The sequence below is a fragment of the Phaethon aethereus genome (assembly GCF_964289735.1).
Source record: "Phaethon aethereus genome assembly, chromosome: 6".
NCBI lineage: Eukaryota > Metazoa > Chordata > Aves > Phaethontiformes > Phaethontidae > Phaethon > Phaethon aethereus.
Genome location: NC_138580.1, coordinates 11,700,434 through 11,719,270, shown reverse-complemented (window position 1 = coordinate 11,719,270; position 18,837 = coordinate 11,700,434). Strand labels below are relative to the sequence as shown.

The following is an 18,837-nucleotide window of genomic DNA, read 5'->3' as shown; positions in this document are numbered from 1 at the left end:
CTCTCCCTAACAGAGGGAGGGCTGTTAGTACAAATGTGAATGTTGCAAGAAGACAGAACTATTTCAAAAACAAACAAAAACACACACAGTTCTAAAAGTGCGGCTATGAGGAATTACAAACCCAGCTAATCTATAAAGAAAGTTTTAAGAAATTAATTTTGGTTTTAAATAATCTTTCCAGATTATGGGGCTGGGATTAAAAGTAAAAACTGAAATTAACCAGGGAAAATACTTATTTGTTTGTTTGCTTGTTTTAGGAGTTTTATGCTTGTTTAACAAATGCAAAGTTAGACTCTGAAATGGTAAGTTAAGGTGAATGAATGCTACATGTCTCCTGGTAGAAGACCCTTTACTGTGCCTGAAGAAGGAGCAAACTCACTGGTTCATTTGAATATCTTAATCATTCAAAGCTGAGAAACCAGATGGGATTGATTTCCTTGTCAAAGATACAGGTTAAAAAGAGATGTGGGAGAATGTGTTATGTTTGCTCTAAGTTTTAAATGGTACCTTAATATGAAATAGAACAGTATCAGCTGAAACAATGTATATTAATCATATATAACTATGATAAATAGCATATTTACTGAAATGAAGGCATGTTCTCGGCTGACAGAAACTGCAGCATTTACTGAAGAGCCTATATCCATTTGCAAGTCAGCATATTTCATAGTTTCGAACCAAATAATAAGCTATCAAGGAAAAACCTAAAGTGTACAAATAAACAGTCATCTTGATTTAGATGATTAGCTTTGATTTTATCTTATTGCTGATTTAAATCATTATTAAAGTTGGACATGGAAATAACATGAATCATTTTTACTTCAGTTTATTGTATGTATAACAATGAGGCTTTTATCAGCAGGAAACAATTCCTGCATTGTATATTGTAGATAAAGAGAGAAAAATAAATCTCTCCTAATGTCAATAAAATTAGCTCGCCTCAAGGGTATGAGTTGCTTTTCTAGTTAAACAGCCTATGAAAGTAATGCTGTTCCCACTGCCTGAGTTTAAAATTTTTGTGTGATAATTTTCCAGTCTGTCTTTTCTTCCATTTGGCAAACAGCTCATTCTCCTGTTGAGAGCCTACAGCAAGTGTGGGATCCCCCGTGGCTCCTTGTGCATCACCCCCACCGCAGTGTGGAGTCTGTGTGCCGGCAGCTCTCACACCCTGCCTCCCAGCCCCTGCTTCAGCTTCTGGCTGCTTTTGCATTTCTCTCATGCTTTCCCACAGAGATGAGCTGTGGCCCGTGGCAGAGCAGGACCATTCCCTATAGCAGGACCATTCCTCGCCTCTCTGTGCCACGGGTGTGCTCACCTTGCAGTGGAGCCTCAGCCTGCGTTTGCTCTGAAATTGCATCTGGTCTGAATTTATGAGCTGGAGTTTGAGGAGGCTTTACACTGTCTGCTTCACCAATTCTCTTTGACCTTGGTTCGAACACTCACAAGATCCTGCTGAGTAGGTTGAACTTATCTTTGCAACAGTTACCAGGACTGACTAGCCACCTTTGTCTAGCTTTGATACCATCTGCGGTCACAGTCGTCCAGTTTTCTGGGAGACACCCCCTGAGAGATGTAGGCAGTTTCTCTGGTGGTTGCACCCTCCCCTGCAGCAGAAGGACCTAGCCAGCACTGGAGATCCCATTTCTTTCCTCTGTGTCACAGCCATTGCTGAGCACTGAGGTCTCTCCGTTAAAGAAAGAAGTGCGTATGACTTCAAATGCAGATGTTCTGGTCTGTTAGGGAGATGACGCTCACAAATATTGTTCTCCACTCAGACTGTGGTAGAAGCTTCATCATGATGTCCTACATAAGAAAAGAACCCTTCTTTATGCAGTGAGGTAGTTAGCATTCAGAAATAGCACATCTCTTCTTGGATACTTCTCAGGTGGATACCTGTCAGATTCTCAAAATACCTATGTGGGTAACCTTGGCAAATGCATCTCCCTAAGACACAAATAGGAGGTTAGGGACTCTGACCTACAAGTCTTTTTCCTGGAGTCTTACCAGCATTGACTTGCTTACTTTGGCTATCAACCAGAGGAGCGAGCCCAGAACAAGAGGAAGAGCACTGTCCAGGCTCACTGTCTGTCCCTTTCCTCGTGCCTGTGTCAGAGAAGTTCCTGCCTGTCCCTCTAATTTCACAGGGACCCCCAGAAGAGAAGGAAGAGACTCCTTCCATCTTGCAGTTTGAATGCTGGACGGTATTCAGATGTGGAGTGGATCTCTTCATACCTTGACAGATATTCAGAGCAACTGGAGATAGACTTCTTCTAGAGGGATGTTATTGCCTTAATCTTTGGAGCTGTCTGCTTTTGACGTGAAGCCTCTCTTTTTGAAAGGCTATGCCAACTTATTCTTGTTTACTCTCATAGATATAAGTAGCTCAGGAAAAGTTGATGTTATGGGTACACTTAAACAGAAGCCTCACAAGGGCAGGACAGGAGCCAAAATTGCCATTCAGAAAGAGCGTCTGTGGCTTACAGTAAAGTGAAGTGATTGCACAGATGACAGTGTAATCTGCTAGAAATAAGAACATCTGTTGGAGCATCAGGGGAGAATTGCTCTTTTTTTACCATATATCCCTGTGCACAGTCCATTCTATTTTTCAAATAATGACTGAGACTTTCTTTCCCATGAAGGATAAGAAATGTAAACACTTATTAGAGGAATGATAGACTTTATTAACATCTTAATATAAACATTTTAACTCTATTTACAGGTTACAGTAAATTTTTAGCACTTCAGTCAAGTCTATGTTACCTTAAAATAGAAGTTGTAATTCAAGAAAGGGCAGGAGGATGTCTGGTACATCTGTCAGAGCTTTATTAAGCATCATATTTAAGCTTAAGATTAAGCATCATATTTAAGCTTAAGATTTATCTGTCTAAATCTAGATGAGGCAAATTCTTCTGATTATAATCTGACAGTCTGTTATTGGACTCAGTTATTTTCAGGAACTTTTCACAACAATTTTATTCTGATTCTTGAATAATGTTAACTCATGCTCCATATAACACATGCTTACCTTGGCTTGTTTCAGATGAACTACCTTATCATTGAAGAAAATGTGGACAATGATCCCTGCAAGTTTGCTCTAATGAGCCGGGAGACATCAGAGAGAGTGATTTTACAAGCAGCTAATCCAGAAATTCAGCAAGCTTGGGTACAGGACATCAACCAGGTCCTGGACACACAAAGAGATTTCCTAAATGGTATGTAGCTGGTCTTAGCTCTGTTTCCCAAACTGTGACACTAAATGGGATTTGGAATCTTTGTGTCTTTGTTCCCTCTAAGAGAAAAACATTCAGCTGCTTCTTTTCATAAGGAAAATCCCAAGGAGGAAAATAGAGCCCAGTCTGCCTGTCATTAAGCACTGGATCAAGTGGTATTCACAGAGTACATGGGAAAGAGTCATCATAATTTACAGTTGGTCTTTAAAAACAGACCATCTCAGTACCACTGTACAGAGGTCTCTGTCCTGCATGCCAGGTCTGCCTGTCATGGGAAGGTGGAGAACGGGAGAAGGGCCATGCAAGCCTGATCTGAACTGCTGGGTGGCCCTGGAGCCCACCCTGAGAAGCTGCTGGAGACCATCTTGCATTAAAGACTGCAGGTCATTCTGGCCTGGCTCCATTAGCAGCATCTCGTGGACTGTTTCTGGCAGCCTACCGGCTCCCTGCTTAAATAGGTGGTGCCTATTAATAGTTGCCCTGTGTATATCAGTCAGGTTCGTGTTCAGGTCCCAAGTCCCTCCATTGGTGATCTGGCTTTGGTGGTACTTTCGTGCAAGATCCCTTAAAAATGCTGGGGTTTGCAGGGCTGTATCATCTGCTGCTTTCCATTCTACAGGGAGATTTTAAACCTAATCCCTTCTCAAGATGATTTCAAAGCCAAGTTGCCATTGTATCTACACAGTATCTCCCACTTACTCAGAGCAAGGCTTATCCCCAAGAACCTCCTATTCAATGTCACCATGTGCTGAGGATACGAGGTGCGACGAAGGCTGCCTCACCATCCACCTGCTTACAGGTCCAAATTCTGCAGGGCAGCAGCTGCTTTCAACAAAAAACAAAAAAGAGAGCAAGGAAACCTGTGGGCTTGTTTCTCCTAGGAACCATGCATAACCACCATTGTGCATGAACGGGGGACTTTCGAAAATTACAGCTTTGCTTTAGGAATAGATTTGGGGTGATTTGAAATAATATTTCAAATTAAAGCTGTGTTTCTAAAAAAACCAGACAGACAAACACACATGATCAACAGAAGTGTGTACTTTAAGAATACAGAGGAATCAAATTCAGTTAACAGTTTTAGCTTGTTCTTGCTCATGATTGGATGTGGGAAAGAGGAGGAACCAGAACTAGAGGAAAAATCTAAAAATAGTATCCCTTTTCTTTGTTTGGAAGCAACAAAGTGGGAATCATTACTTTGGATGCTTCCAAAATTGTTTTACACTATTCATTTCAAAACAGCTTTTTTTAATGGAGCTTATATTAGAAGAGAATTCTATATTTAAAATACATGTTCAATAATGAAACTTATTTGCTTGAATCAAAATGTTTTGGCTTGGCACAATCTGTTAGCTTTTTTGATTTTTGGGTTTTGGTGTTCAGTTTTGTGGATTTTTTTGTTGCAAAAAACAAAAATTGATGAATGGAGTTAAATCCAGTTGGCGGACGGTTACAAGCGGTGTTCCCCAGAGCTCAGTTTTGGGGCCGGTCTTGTTCAATATCTTTATCAATGATCTGAATGAGGGGATCGAGTGCTCCCTCAGTAAGTTTGTAGATGACACCACGTTGGGCGGGAGTGTTGATCTGCTGGAGGGTAGGAGGCTCTGCAGAGGGATCTGGACAGGCTGGATCGATGGGCTGAGGTCAGCTGTATGAGGTTTAACAAGGCCAAGTGCCGGGTTCTGCACTTGGGCCACAACAACCCCATGCAACGCTACAGGCTTGGGGAGGAGTGGCTGGGGAGCTGCCCAGTGGAAAGGGACCTGGAGGTGCTGGTTGACAGCCAGCTGAACACGAGCCGGCAGTGTGCCCAGGTGGCCAAGAAGGCCAACAGCGTCCTGGCCTGTATCAGAAATAGTGTGGCCAGCAGGAAGAGGGAAGTGATTGTGCCCCTGTACTCGGCACTGGTGAGGCCGCACCTCGAATCCTGTGTTCAGTTTTGGGCCCCTCACTACAAGAAGGACATTGAGGTGCTTGAGCGTGTCCAAAGAAGGGCAGCGAAGCTGGTGAGGAGTCTGGAGCACAAGTCTTACGAGGAGCAGCTGAGGGAACTGGGGTTGTTCAGTCTGGAGAAGAGAAGGCTGAGGGGAGACCTTATCGCTCTCTACAACTACCTGAAGGGGGTTGTGGCGACGTGGTGTTGGTCTCTTCTCCCAAGTAACTAGTGATAGGACGAGAGGAAATGGCCTCAAGTTGCACCAGGGGAGGTTTAGGCTAGATATTAAGAAAAATTACTGAGGGAGTGGTCAAGCATTGTGACAGGCTGCCCAGGGAGGTGGTGGAGTCACCATCACTGGAAGTATTCAAAAAACGGACATGGTTTAGTGGGCTTGGTGGTGTTGGGTTGATGGTTGGACTTGATGATCTTCAAGGTCTTTTCCAACCTTAACGATTCTGTGAAAATCTGAAGATCTTTCAGTTCACATCAAAACAAAGGTTCCCTTTTCTTCAGGATAGAGGTTTTAAAAATTTTAATTTAACTTTGTTTTACTTTTCAGAAGTTGGCTGGGAAAGGGTTACATCCAAAAGCTGTTTGTGACAGTTTGAAAACTATGGCTGAGCTGAGAAGGGAAATAGTGTTTCATCCATGATTCTAAAACTTGATATTGGGTTTTCATGTCTTGGAATAGAAAGGGCCTCATACAAACACTGTAAAATGATTCTTTAAATGCATTGGTGAGATGAGCAGTCTAAATTCTCCGATTTGACCAGTTGGTACCAGAACTTGCTAGTTTTGTGTCAGTGCAGTTAGCTTTGGATGAGGGTTTATTGGAATAAAAATAAGTTCCACTAATGGTTAGCTACAGAAATTTTTTTTAAACCTTGTGAGAACTCCACAGACCCTACTGCATGGGTTTTCTGTCCCTTCCACATCTTTCTTACTCATTGTTTTATTTTTTATATATTCACTCTTACCCTCCCAGTACCTACTGCCCTGTGAGCCCCTTTTTCTACTGAAGCATCTTCATAGCCTCTATTTAGCCTTATGTTCTGTGAGGCCAGCAAGGAATTTGATGGGTTAGGAATATAATCATCAGTATCTCTAAAGCTAGAAGTAAAAATAAATTTATATTAAAACACAGGCTTAAGCATTTACTTTAAACCTATAAATAAGATCCAAGAAAATTATATTGTATCCAGTAGAGTCTGTCCAGTCCAGAACAATTTAAGTGGCTTTTAGGATGTAATCTTATTGAGGCTGACTAATCTTTAAATATGTTCTTTAGCTTTGCATTTCATTAAAGCGGATGTTTTCTGTCTTTAAAATCATATTAAATCCACACTGAGCCAATGCTGCGTAAACTGAATAACAAAATATTCCCTGTGAGTTTTTGCCCAAGCTGTCTCTCATTTTCTCTCGTCAACAGGGAAGTCCTGAAGAGTACGGGGCTACGTACAAAGCATAGTATTTGTATCCACAGTTCATAAATGTAAATCTTGGTGCAATTACACTGTAATATTCATGCTTTTCATATTTTTCCTTGGAAAAGCAAAAGCTGCTAAGCTTGAGAAACAAACTGTGCACTAAATGATTGTATATAGTGACTGTTCTTTCGTTTTGTTTTAAGAAGCAAGCTGTAAAGAAAGTATGTCACTGATGGATATATTTCATAAGGAAAATGCCATTAATCTGTACCTTTTTTTTAATCATGTTGGGGCGGGGAGCGTGAGACAGAAAGAGAGAGCATGCAAGTTAGTGAACGCTGATTTTGGCCAGAAGCTTGTAAGAATACTAACAGATGTTGAACAGGAGACTGGAAGCCAGACATCGCCATGATAGTTAATGGTAGAATTAGTAGTCACAAGTGGACACTCAACAAAATACACTTTAAAAGCACTGAGTAGGATAGATTGTTTTGAGACAGGTTGATAAGTGTTCATTCAGATCTTACTGCTAAAGTCCTTGCAACCTAATCTACTGTATACACTAGAAAAATGTCACCGTCGCTGTCGAAATCATTGTCAAAGTTCTCCCCAACCTTCCTTCTCCTCTATGGCCTTCTGCAGCAGGACCAAACCGTTTTCAGCTGCAGTTGAGGTAAGCAAGTGAAACTGGTAGTCACTGTGGCATAAATACAAAGCACTTCTGTGACAAGGATCACTGAGCAGGTTTTGGAGCCAAGTAGTCTTCCAGATTGCTACAGGTCTATGTTTGTCCTTTTGAAGAAAATGGTGACCTGGCATCCTCCTTGATTTTTTTTTTTTGTCTCTTGTTCTTTAGTATTAAGAGATTTCTTGTTGCAGTAGTCCTGCCTTTCTCTGGAACGGGAATGCTAGAGAGTATGCTGTGTGGTGCTGAGCCTTTCTGTTTCTTTTCCTCTTGTTGGGAAAGACATTCTTTCTGTTGTGATTCCCTGGTTGGGCTGATGCTGTGACATTATGTCTTCCGTCTGCCTCTTGCTAGACTAGTCTCTCTGCATTCCAGTAGGTTTAGTCTGGTGCATGTACACAGTATTAACTGTGTACACATGACATGCAAAAAAAGAAACCCATAGGTCTGGGGATGGTAGTCTGAGCCTAGCAAATCTGTTCTTTCCCATTCGCTGTGAGTCCCAGCCCTGATCCCTTCTCCCCCAAACATAACAAACCCTTTATTTCTTTGCCATCTGGCATTTTTATCCTTCTTACACTTTTCCCTGTGTAAGCTCTTTCCATGACTATGAAATGTACACTTTCACAAGCAGACTCTTTTTTTTTAAGGCTTATGAAACTGTTTAATGTTGCTTATGGGTGTTTTCTGGAGAGGTCTGGACTGCTGGGATTAATGTCTTTGTTCCATCTATACTTCCTCACTTGCTGGTCATTTCCAGCAGTTCCTTGAACCACAGTAGTTAATATATAAAGCACATAGAGAGCCAAGTTGCAGTGCATCATGTCTGAATAGTGTTCAGTAGTCACACTCTCTTGGGAATACATAAATGACACTTATGGGTCTTGACCTGTGTTTTCTGATGATAATAAAATTCACTGTAAATGAGCTGTGCATCTCTCATTAGGCTTTCATTTATTTTGACTACAGGATGCAATTAATTTCTGTGCTTTTGAAGAAAATGAATGCAGTTATGTATGCTATAAATGGCAAATATTTTAGCCCACTGTGTTGGTTAGAGAAGCTATTCTTTGCAGCAGCATGGTGTGCTGTGTTCAGTTCATGCGCAGTACAACATAACATGCTTGCGTCCTGTCTAGCCATGAATGTGCCATGTGCTTCTGTGGGTGGCATCTCCTGTTCCTGTTCGGTTTGCAGCTTCTGTGTCTGTTCCAGTTGAATCACCTCACACACTCTCTGCATCCCTTTGCAACATCATTGAAAGCATATAGCTAATTCTTGTCCTCTTTTGCAGCGCTGCAGTCTCCCATAGAGTACCAACGCAAAGAAAGTAGCTCAGCAGTGCTGAGGCCCCAGACCGGTAGGGTCCCTCAGCCCAACAGCAGACCCTATTCTTCTGTTCCAGTAGGGTCTGAGAAGCCTTTGAAGGCTACAAGTCGTAACCCATCTCTCCCACCCCTGAAGATATCTACCTCCAACGGCAGCACAGGGTATGAACACTCACAGCCCGGAGACAAGTATGAACAAAGCAAGGTACTGAGCTCATCTGATTAAACATGATCTCATAGCCCATTTCTTATACCATAGACAATCTGTGAGGTTAGCTTTAATTATCAGCTAACCAGGTCAACAGGAATCAACATAGTGAAGCAATGGTGTAAAATGTGATGTGGGATTAAGCAGAGACTGTGAAAGCTCTGGCATCCAGACGGGTGGCACTTCAGCTGGGAAATGGAGATGGAGCCCGAGCCTGGAGCCTGGAGCATTGAACCCAGTGGTTTTTTGGGCACTGTGTTTGCAGACCTGGTGAACTGAATATCCATTTGCAGTACTGGCGACAGCAATCTTCAGGCTTCTCTAATATCCATTAACCACCCATTCCTGAATAGATCTACTCTGATGGTATGGAAGAGTTTTCCCATGTAACAGCTCACAGGGTGCCAGTTGAAGGTTATAATTTGGGTGCATGTGCACTGCACACAAGCCACCAAAGAGTCAGTAACCACCAGCAGTGTTTGGATCCTGCTGCTGGCTGTGGTTGACCAAAGCTACTTTCCAATATGACCTATATTTAAGATCATGAGATGTGCGAGTATTTATTTGGCTTCTAACGTTGAGCCTTCGTTGGTCTTTCCCCCCATTTGGCTTGACATGCAAATGAGTACATGGCTGGGGCACCCTTGCTAGCAGCTGTGAAATCTAATACGAAATAGGAGGCTGGTTTGTACCAGATTACTGCCACCTTTCAGATCCTTAAAATCCCTTTCTACCAATGTGAACTTTAAGTGATTTGTATCTTTTTCCCTGGTACAATTAGGCTGGAAATGAAGTGGTGGGATTGCTGCTGGAAAACGCAGGTTCCTCAGTGCCGCCTGCTCACCGGTTTCTGTTGTGTCTGTTTTCACAGACTGATTTAGGTGGGTGCAATGGGACCTCTTCCATGGTGGTGATTAAAGATTACTATGCACTGAAGGAGGATGAGATCTGTGTGAATCAAGGAGAGGTGGTACAGATCCTTGCTATCAACCAGCAGAACATGTTCCTCGTGTACCAGCCTGCAAACGACCACTCTCCGGCTGCTGAAGGATGGATCCCCGGCAATATCTTGGCTCCCCTCACTAAATCCACTACAGATAATACCGACGGAAGCATCAAGTAAGTGCCATGTTGGCTTCGCTGGGAGCACTATGTGGATTTTTTGAGGAAAAAAAAAATAATAAACAAACCCAAATGGTAGGGAATTCCTGCTGATTTTTATCTACAGTGCCATTGGAACAAGCTGAGTGGTCAATCCACAGCGTCGGGCAGCCATGGTGGATAGCTCGGGTTTTGCTTATTTTTGTTTTGTGGGGTTTTGTTTATAGTTTGGAGAGAAATAAAACCATAGACGGTTAAAGACATGTTTTATGTTACACCATTTTACACCAACATGGACCTGCTTGGACTGGACTTATATTTATGTTGTATTAAGTTACTAATCTATATGTTGGTTATAACAGCATCTAGCAAAAAAAAACCCACAAAAAAAATCCAGGCCCTGTGTTGGACTGAGGTTTGCTTCTCAAGGAGGAGAGATTTTGTTGTCTATGGCAATTTCCTTGTACAGCTTGTATCTTTTTTTTTATTTTGTTTTGTTTTGGTTTTTTTTTCTGTTTGCAGTATCTTTTGTAATATATTTTTTTGTTTGCAAGACCCCCATCCAAGTACATTCCTGTATAAAGTATTTTGCACTATTTAAAAAAAAAACAAACTCATATTGATGAAGTCAGGTTGTGCAATATAATAGATAGTCGCAATGTTCATCATTGTACCTGTAATGTAACTAATTTTAAATGTACTATTTTAAATATGTAAAATAAATTTTCACCATGAGCATGTTTTAATGAGGTTAAAGAACTAGTTTGACCCTTTTTTGGTTTTGTTTTGTTTTTTTTTTGTTTATAACATTTTGTTGCTTATTTAACAAATGTGTGGATATATATTTTTCTTTTCTGATTTTTAGAAATTTGTCAGTCTGAAATGACTAATGCAAGAAAGTTTTGGTATTAAATACAGAAGGTACAACCCTCTTTTCAGTAATACCTGTTGATTTCTTTTAACATCTAAAATGACTAGATGGTAATGCATGAATGTATGCTAAAAATTGTGTTACCTTACATGAGTACCTCAAGATGCAGAATTGAACACAAGGAAAGATTTTGTGACAGATTTAGTAAAAATAATAATTTGATCTCTGCTGCAGTTTCAGTTAAGAAAAATTATGACTTTACCTGTCAGTCAATGAATGCTACTATGAATTGCATGTTAAGCCAAAGGAATTGCTTAGCCTGTCTCTTGCACATCCACCACGGCCATTCCTGGTTCCTCTCTAACCACGATATGCAGCCACGTGCTCTTATGTTCATCCACAGCATCAGGTTCCTGGTGAAGACTCTGATTTCATGGCAGCTGTACAGTCAAATTCTGTGATGTAGTCATATGAATTGTGGCCAGGAAGGCGTGCCAGAATTGAAAGACACATGTATTGTGCTTCTCTCTTTCTCACTGCAGTGAGATTTAAAGTCTTAAATCATGTTTTCAGACTTAAACAGCTAAAACAACCCTGAAACCAAACAGATGCTTGAATAATAGAAGTCCTTTGGGTAAAAAAAGACCTAGAGCAGGTGTTGTCTTCAGCCCTGTCTGACTAATTAGTATAAGTAATAAGACTGATTCTTCTGTTGACAAATACTGTACACAAAATATGTGGTCAATCCAGTAGTGTTGGCACCACGTATTATTCACCAATAGGTCAGGGCGTCCATCAGCCCCATCCTTGACTCTTACCATATTTTAAAGGAAAACGTCACAGCCCTGAATGGTTGGACAACTTCCCCTGCTCTGCATATCTTATTTGGACCTCCTCCAGAAACACCCAAATATCAGGCAGCACTTACTGTCTGGCTGAGACGCGCAGGGTGCTTTGGAGGTCCTTGTGCTCAAACATGACTGCCTGTGCCAGCTGTTTGCAGTGGAGACACTAATCCTGGTTGCAAAAACAGTCATTATGACCCAGTTCTGTCTTGTGTCAGTGGCAGCCAGCTGTTGGGAGGCCATTAGTTTACTTTTTTTTTAATTTGAACTATTGTACAGCTTCCATCAGGTGCTCAAGTATAACCAAAAAATGCGTAGGAGTCAGACGCAGTGTTCAGGGGGGAGCGTCGACTGTGTGGGGTGACCTTTGAGTCCTACCTTGCTAACATACTGCGTTTTATTGGCATCGCAGGTGATCGTTGGATTACATGCAACTTGCTTTGTAAAAAGTATCAAGGTACTGTAGACATGACATGTGCCAAACATTGGGCTTAAACATGCAAATTAAATTTGCATGACTTAAAGGTGGGCAGATGCTTTGAACCTGGATCCCAGCTCATCACATTGCTGTTAAGAGCTTTCTGCTTTGGACAACATACCCCTTCCCAAATCCCCCCCAACCTGTCCACTATATAAACCAAGTGAAATCCGTATTAAGAACTGGGGGTATTTTTCCTTAATTTTTTATGTCTGCTTTGATATGCAATTTTTGTTGTCAACACGGCATTGCTCTTACAAAGGGTGACAAGGTCCATTATTGTTTTTTTCTAATACTAAAGTCATAGGAGCAGCAATTAGGTGTGAAAAGTGTACTGGAAGTCAAGTCATGCCTGCTGTGATGCTAGCCAAAAGTCATGGACTGACTGATGTCCTCTCTAGCCAGATTGGCAAAAGCAAATGGGAAATTCTTGGTTTTGAGAGGCACAGCATTCTAGGAAATGGCTTACCTCTTGGAAAGTCACTGATGTAGCTCCTATTTGTTGAGCTGTTCATGTTCTGAGCAAAAAATAGGGAGCAACACCCTGAATTTCTAAATTTTTTTTTAATTTGCTCCACTGAGTAGTCTGTTAAGACTGTTCTCCTCTATTTATATTTGCTTTGCTGCTTTTCACCAACAAGACTGAGGACCAAATTGACCTTTTAACAGTAGCAAAAAAAAAAAAAAAAATTTCTATTTGTGGCAATGCAAGACAAAGACCCTCAAACCAGATGACCAAGTTCTAGGTGCCTGGCTTCCATCATGGGCATTTTTTTCCTGCTCCATGCATTGAAACAGCAAGTGTGGCACAACATCTGCTTCGCAGAACTGTTTGGTTTGGTTTTTAACTTCAACTCTCGTTGCTTAGATTGAGATAGGCATATTGCCGGTGGCTTTGACCTTCTAGGGAGTTGCAGTAATCGCAAATGTGGATGCTGGTTCCCCTTTCCAAATCCTTCCTTCCTGCTATGATTTGCCATTTGATTGCTGCGTTTTTTGGTACAACAGGAAGTCATGTTCATGGCATACCCTGCGCATGAGAAAGCGGGCAGAAAAGGAGAGCAGTGGCAAAAATGAAGCCAATGGGCCACGTAAATCCAAGGATATTCTGGGCAACAAAGTCTCTGTTAAAGTGAGTAAGGCCATCTGAAAGCTGTGTGCTGCTCTCCTGCTTCCCATCCTCTTCACCCCCTACAGCACCCTCTCCTGAGAGAGGGAGGGGGCGGCAATTTTGGGTTTGTTTTTTGGGTTTTTTTTGTTTCTTTCCACTTTAGTTATCTTTTTTTTCTTTTTTTGTAGTATCCATTTTAGCAGGATTTTTGCATGCAAGATAAAATGCAGCCTTTGTTTTTCGTTTTCTTTTTCCTGGCATCCCACATACACGTAAGTAATCTTCATTAAAAAAACAACTATATATATGATTAAATAACTGTTCTTAAAATTGGGACAACAGTGATTTACTGACCTCTGACCTAGCCCAATCTGCAGCTCCATCAGAGCAGCTGCAGCAGTGAGAAAGCCACTGGGTGAGCCAAAGGCCTGACTGAAGTTGAGTTTTATTCAGGCCAGTATTTCACCGCATCTTGACATAAGGGGTTCTCAACCTTGAGATGCTTAAGATTTTTGGTCTGGGGAGATGGTCTTAATGACCTGTTTCTTTCCATATTATCAGACAGGGCAGAGATGCCAACTCTGTCTTGCCAGGAGAGGGTCGTGTGTGTGTGTGTGTGTGTCTGTGTCTGTCTCTCTCTCTCTGAGATCTCCCAGTATGGAAAAGGTTGAGAACTCTGGGGTTAAGCTCCATCTTCTGCTCTGGGTGCCTGACTACTGTGCTCCAATTCAGAGGATCCATCCCTATAAACCGACCATGAGGCCTGCTCAGGACTAATCCGGGGCTTTCCCTCCCAACAGAGGCAAGCACACACTTCTGATTTTGACACAACCAAAGCCCAGCCTTGATTCAGGAAAGCACTTGAGCATGTCTTTTGGATCCACCCCTCTCCAGGAGAGCCCATGATTAAGTGTTTTCCTTTGTGGAGGCTTTCTGTCTTGTCAGTCTAGTGAAAGAGCCATGGCATGTGCAAAGGGAGGAACCCTGCCATTGCAGCCCGGGCGCCCCTTGCACCCACTGCGCAGCCACCCTGCAGCCAGCCGGGGAAGGACTGGGCCCCAGGGAAGCGGTTGCTCCGGCATGGTGGCCATAGTTCTTCCTCCTGTTGCTTCCTCGCCGTTTTTACTACCTGACGACTTGCAGAATCACTGCTGTTTCTTTGGCAAAAGCATGTCTTTGCCTTTCCTTCCCTTATTTTGTTGTCGGTTTGGGTTTTGTTTGAATTTTTAAGAGCATTTTCTGTACCGTTACCCATTTCCATGCTGCTCACAACTCCTGTGCTGCTCTGCCCTGTCTAACCAATCTTTCTTCTAATCTCTTTTTCTCTTTCTTCCTCTTCATGCTGCCAAACAAGGAGACAAACAGCTCAGAGGAATCAGAGTGTGATGACCTTGACCCCAATACTAGCATGGAGGTAGAGACAATCATCCTTGTGATTTTTAATTTTTTTTTTCCAAGAACATGTGCCTGTTTTGATACGCTTTTGCTGAAAGGGGAGCTGGTGGGTCCGTGTTGCTCGTGGATGTATGTGCCAATTAAGCGTGAGTCACACAAAGCGTCAATTCTGGTTTTGCCAAGTGTTGAACTGGAGTTTGGGCTGCCTTTCTGGTGGGAGCAGTGGAGGAAGCTGAGGAACAAGCTCCTGCTGAGCTGGAGGCTCACATAGCCACCCTCAGCCACTTTTTTCCCACCTGGGACCTCATTCAGTGAAACGATAATGCATGCATGTCAACTGCCGATAAATGTAGCAGCTTTCTATATTAAAAAGGCCCCTTGTCCAGGCAATACATGCTGAGCTGCTAGTCATGCTTCTGTTATAAATCACTGGAGCAAATGTGCTTTAAATTATCTAGAAGATCAGAAAAGGCATTTCTTTTTTCTCCTAGCAGAGTGGGAAACTGCATTTCTAGAAAGGCACTGAAGGAGAATGGTAAAACTGGTTGCGTGAATGTACCTGTATCACAGGCAAGGCTGATGCAGATAGGTGGGCCCAAATTATGATACATTACACTACTCTTTTTCCAGTGTGAAGCCACCAATTCTAGTGGAGTGACTGAGACATGCCTTGTTGAGAGACCCCAAAGGAGCTTAAAATCATGAGAGTTATAGATAGATAGGGTTCTCCTCAATTAATATCTTGCAGGGCCCTTTTTTTTCTGAGTACAGTGACCACACCAAGCATTTGTATACATTGAACCAAGGCTGAAAGAGCTTCCTACTGAAATAGGCAAGGACGAGGGTCAGAGAGACATGATTTTGTAGAGATGACAGGGCAGGTCACTGGAGAACAGGGATGTCTGTGCATCCTAGGAGATCTCCGGGATGCTGTTAGGCAGGTTGCACTATAAACATCCCACAAAAGAAAGATGATCTTCCTCCTGGAGGAAAAAAAAGCAGAAGCGTATTGAGATGCACTACCTCAGCTATTAAGCTGAAGGCTCTCTTTTATTTTAATTGTGTTGGCACAAAGAAACACATCTTTGAGAAGGAGATGCATACTAAAGCAAAGCTTTTGACCCAGCGGACATCCTAGAGACTGAATGGTGCTTACCACTAAAGCTGCATTATTCTCAGGAGTGTGTTTGCATTTTCAAAGAGCATTTTGCCAATCACAGGTAACAACAACGTATTCATCACAAGGCAGTGCCCAGTTATTGCACATAAGTCTGTGTAAGCTTTAGATTACTGGAAATTGCCCTGTGGAGTCAAACATCGCTGAGATACAGGTGCAATGTACAGAGCTGGGTGAGAATCGCCATTCTTTTTGTGGAGGATTTCTGTGTTTTGATTTTGCTCCATAGGAGGAAAACCAGATGTTTTTAAATTGTCAGTGGAAGGTATCAGAGTCCTTACACTGTCAGCGTTTCTAGTCAGCTCTGACATGCTCCACATGGGTCTTCTTTTTTGATTTGGGTTTTTACCCTGGTACAGTCTACTGTTCTTGCCTGCTCCTCAGTTCAGGAGGGTACGACCCTTTCTATTTAAACCAAAAGATGCTAATTTGAAGTCTTAGCTGTGGTGTGGATCTCCTACTAGAGGAGTAACTATGTGCCTGGTATGTGACTTGATTTACACTCAGAAACCCCATCCTGCATCTCCCAGGTCACTTACTGGAGGTGCCTGCAGCCCCCAGGAGCCACAGTGTTTCTCATGGCTTGGAAAGCTCAAGTCTGCTTCTGAGCGAACCTCTTTGGGGCTGAGCAAATGTTTACAATGGCAAAGGGGCTGAAAATAAGAGTGCAGTTGTGGGGGTGATTTACTAAGGCCACACTGCCCTGCAAGGAGCAGCACGGCCCTTGCTTTGTGCTGATTTTAGTACATCTGCAGCCTGGAGTGAGTGTGGTCAGCTCATTGGTCTGGCTAAGAAATACTGGGAGGGGAGGGATTGCTGATACCTAGTATAAACTAAACAAATACATCCAGCAGGAGCAGAGCAAGGACAGGCTCATAAAATGCTTATGAAGCCCTAGAAGCAGCCATGAGGAAGCCTAGTCTGTAAAGGTCTGGGGTATTCACTACTAGAAGCCACAGTTGCTCTCCCTTTCGCTTCATTATGAGTGATTTGACGCTCCTTTTCAAATGTGTTATGAGAAATGAACTGTATTAAGGCCTTGGGAGCTGAAGTCTTTTCTCATTAAAACAGAGGCAAGGCAAGCTACTTCCACTGCCAGAGCCTGGTTGAGGGCTTCATTTGGTCTGTTAGGCTTTGTGTCCTAGGCTTAAATAACTGTTAAACAGCTGTGCCACTCCTCCACCCCAACCTGTGTGTGCAGCGAAAATCAGCATCTCACCTGGTTTTCCTCTCCCTACTCCGTGTGGTACGTCCCAGCGGAGCCGCCTGCGAGCTCCCAGGGAGCTGGAGACGGTGTGACCAGCTGCCCAAGGAGGGGGAATCCCTTGTCCCCACACCTAGCTCAGCTCGTGATGGATTTTATAAATGCTGCAAGTGCTGGTAGGAGAGCTGTGTCCTGGCCATCGACATTCAGAGGTGCTTGAGGCCCTACCTGTGTCACTAAGGTGGAGTCGTCTCCAGCTATTATTACAGCCAGGTAATAACAGGGCAAGTCACCTGGCTTCTCGTATAGGACTGTCACCCCTGACATCCCTCCTCCTCCCATCGTGCATGAGAACATGCACGCAGTGCTGGAATAGAGAGAGTACTCTCTAAATGCAAAGCAGACATGTTAATTACTTGGAAATGTCAGTGCAATTTACCTCCAGCATACTCACTGCGCAAGAAGTTGGTAAGCTGGTTGTAGTATCCATGAAGTCCCACAGCTACTGTGGTCTTTCAGATCTAGCTTTGCTTGCTATATATAAAATACCACATATCTGTTCAGTAGATTCCAGATTTCTGAAGCACTTTGCCTTTTTTCAAGGGGAAACATAGACAGAAAGAAATGTGGAGAACATACATAGTTAGAGCAGGAAACTGAAATTCTGGGTGGTTGTTTAAAAGAGCTAAAATGCCGTTGCTGTGATTTTGCCCATTCATTGTAACTTTGACTAGAAATAGTATCTCTTGGTGTCTGTTTCTTCCCTCTTCGTTTATTAATATGTAATGAAAGTGCATAAGGATGGAAATTAAATTTGGCTCTTTTCCCCCTAGTTTTCTGCTTTGCACTGTTGTTCCACAAAACAGAAGGTGCAAACTCACCTGTTAGGCACGTGAGTGTAGGAGCAGGGACTTCAGGAGCATGTGTAGCCATGTGAGGGATAGGAGTAACCTATATTTAAGAAAGATCGGAGACTCCCTTTCCACATGTCTGCAGCTAATTGCATAGGGACAGGCAACTCCAATTCTGGGAAGGTGTATGTCCTTGTGAATCAGTAAATATCATCCACACCCAAGTCTGGGGTCCTGGACAATGACGCAACTAATTGTCCTACAGTACTGTGTTGTAACGTCACATGGCGTTTCGATAATTGCTGAAGGGGTCATAAGTCAACTGTGCAGATCCCATCGGGCTACTTCCCTTGACTAAGTGAATGTCCTTCCAGCAGTCAGAAAACCTGACTGAACTAAGCCTCGCTAAATTCAGCAGCAGCTCTTCCAGGCTTTGGGGTGGACCTCACATTTAGGGGTCTCTGACATGGCCCCAGACATCTTGTTTTGCATAGCGCCACTCCAACTGCAGTGCGTTATAAGTAATCCTGACCAACACACAACTGTCACCGGCTGTCTAGTGTTTGTTCCAGTTTCATAGCTGTGCAAAGGAGAGATGAAGTCCAGGCCCACCCCGAGTCAGTGGAAGTGCCATCATTAGATTAGTGAGCTGGGCTATTGCCAAGGTAAGTAAATTTGGCTTCATAATCTGTTTTTCTCAGTTATGACATTTTAGCATGTTAAGAACTACTCAGAGACACTTAGAGCAAGATAAGCACTAGGAAACATCCTGTAGGGAAGAATATTGTGTTAGCACCCCCACAGTCCAAGCGGTTGCGTAAGTAATAGTTTGGTGGATACAGCATTGGCTCCAAGTCAACACTCAGCTCAGGCCAAGAATTCCCAAGTGCTTTAGGCAAATGCCTTCACCCCCTGCCTTGAGTTGTCCATCTCCAGAGCAGATCTAACATACTCTCTTGGTGAGATCTTATACGATACTGGTAAGAA

General features: G+C 42.8%; 1 protein-coding gene across 4 annotated transcripts in view; it reads left to right on the top strand.

The window, feature by feature from the left end:
* Positions 1 to 18,837, top strand: part of KALRN (kalirin RhoGEF kinase) — a gene marked incomplete at both ends in the record, with an annotated part of 523,644 nt that overhangs the window by 486,135 nt on the left and 18,672 nt on the right. For 3 of the 4 annotated variants that reach the window (XM_082001554.1, XM_082001555.1, XM_082001553.1), the window contains 5 exons: positions 3,041 to 3,212; positions 8,576 to 8,814; positions 9,689 to 9,936; positions 13,121 to 13,244; positions 14,578 to 14,637. In XM_082001554.1, the coding sequence (XP_081857680.1) occupies positions 3,041 to 3,212; positions 8,576 to 8,814; positions 9,689 to 9,936; positions 13,121 to 13,244; positions 14,578 to 14,637 (843 nt within the window). Of the gene's footprint in view, positions 1 to 3,040; positions 3,213 to 8,575; positions 8,815 to 9,688; positions 11,141 to 13,120; positions 13,245 to 14,577; positions 14,638 to 18,837 lie in introns of those variants that run through there. The other variant, XM_082001556.1, reaches the window with a different exon arrangement.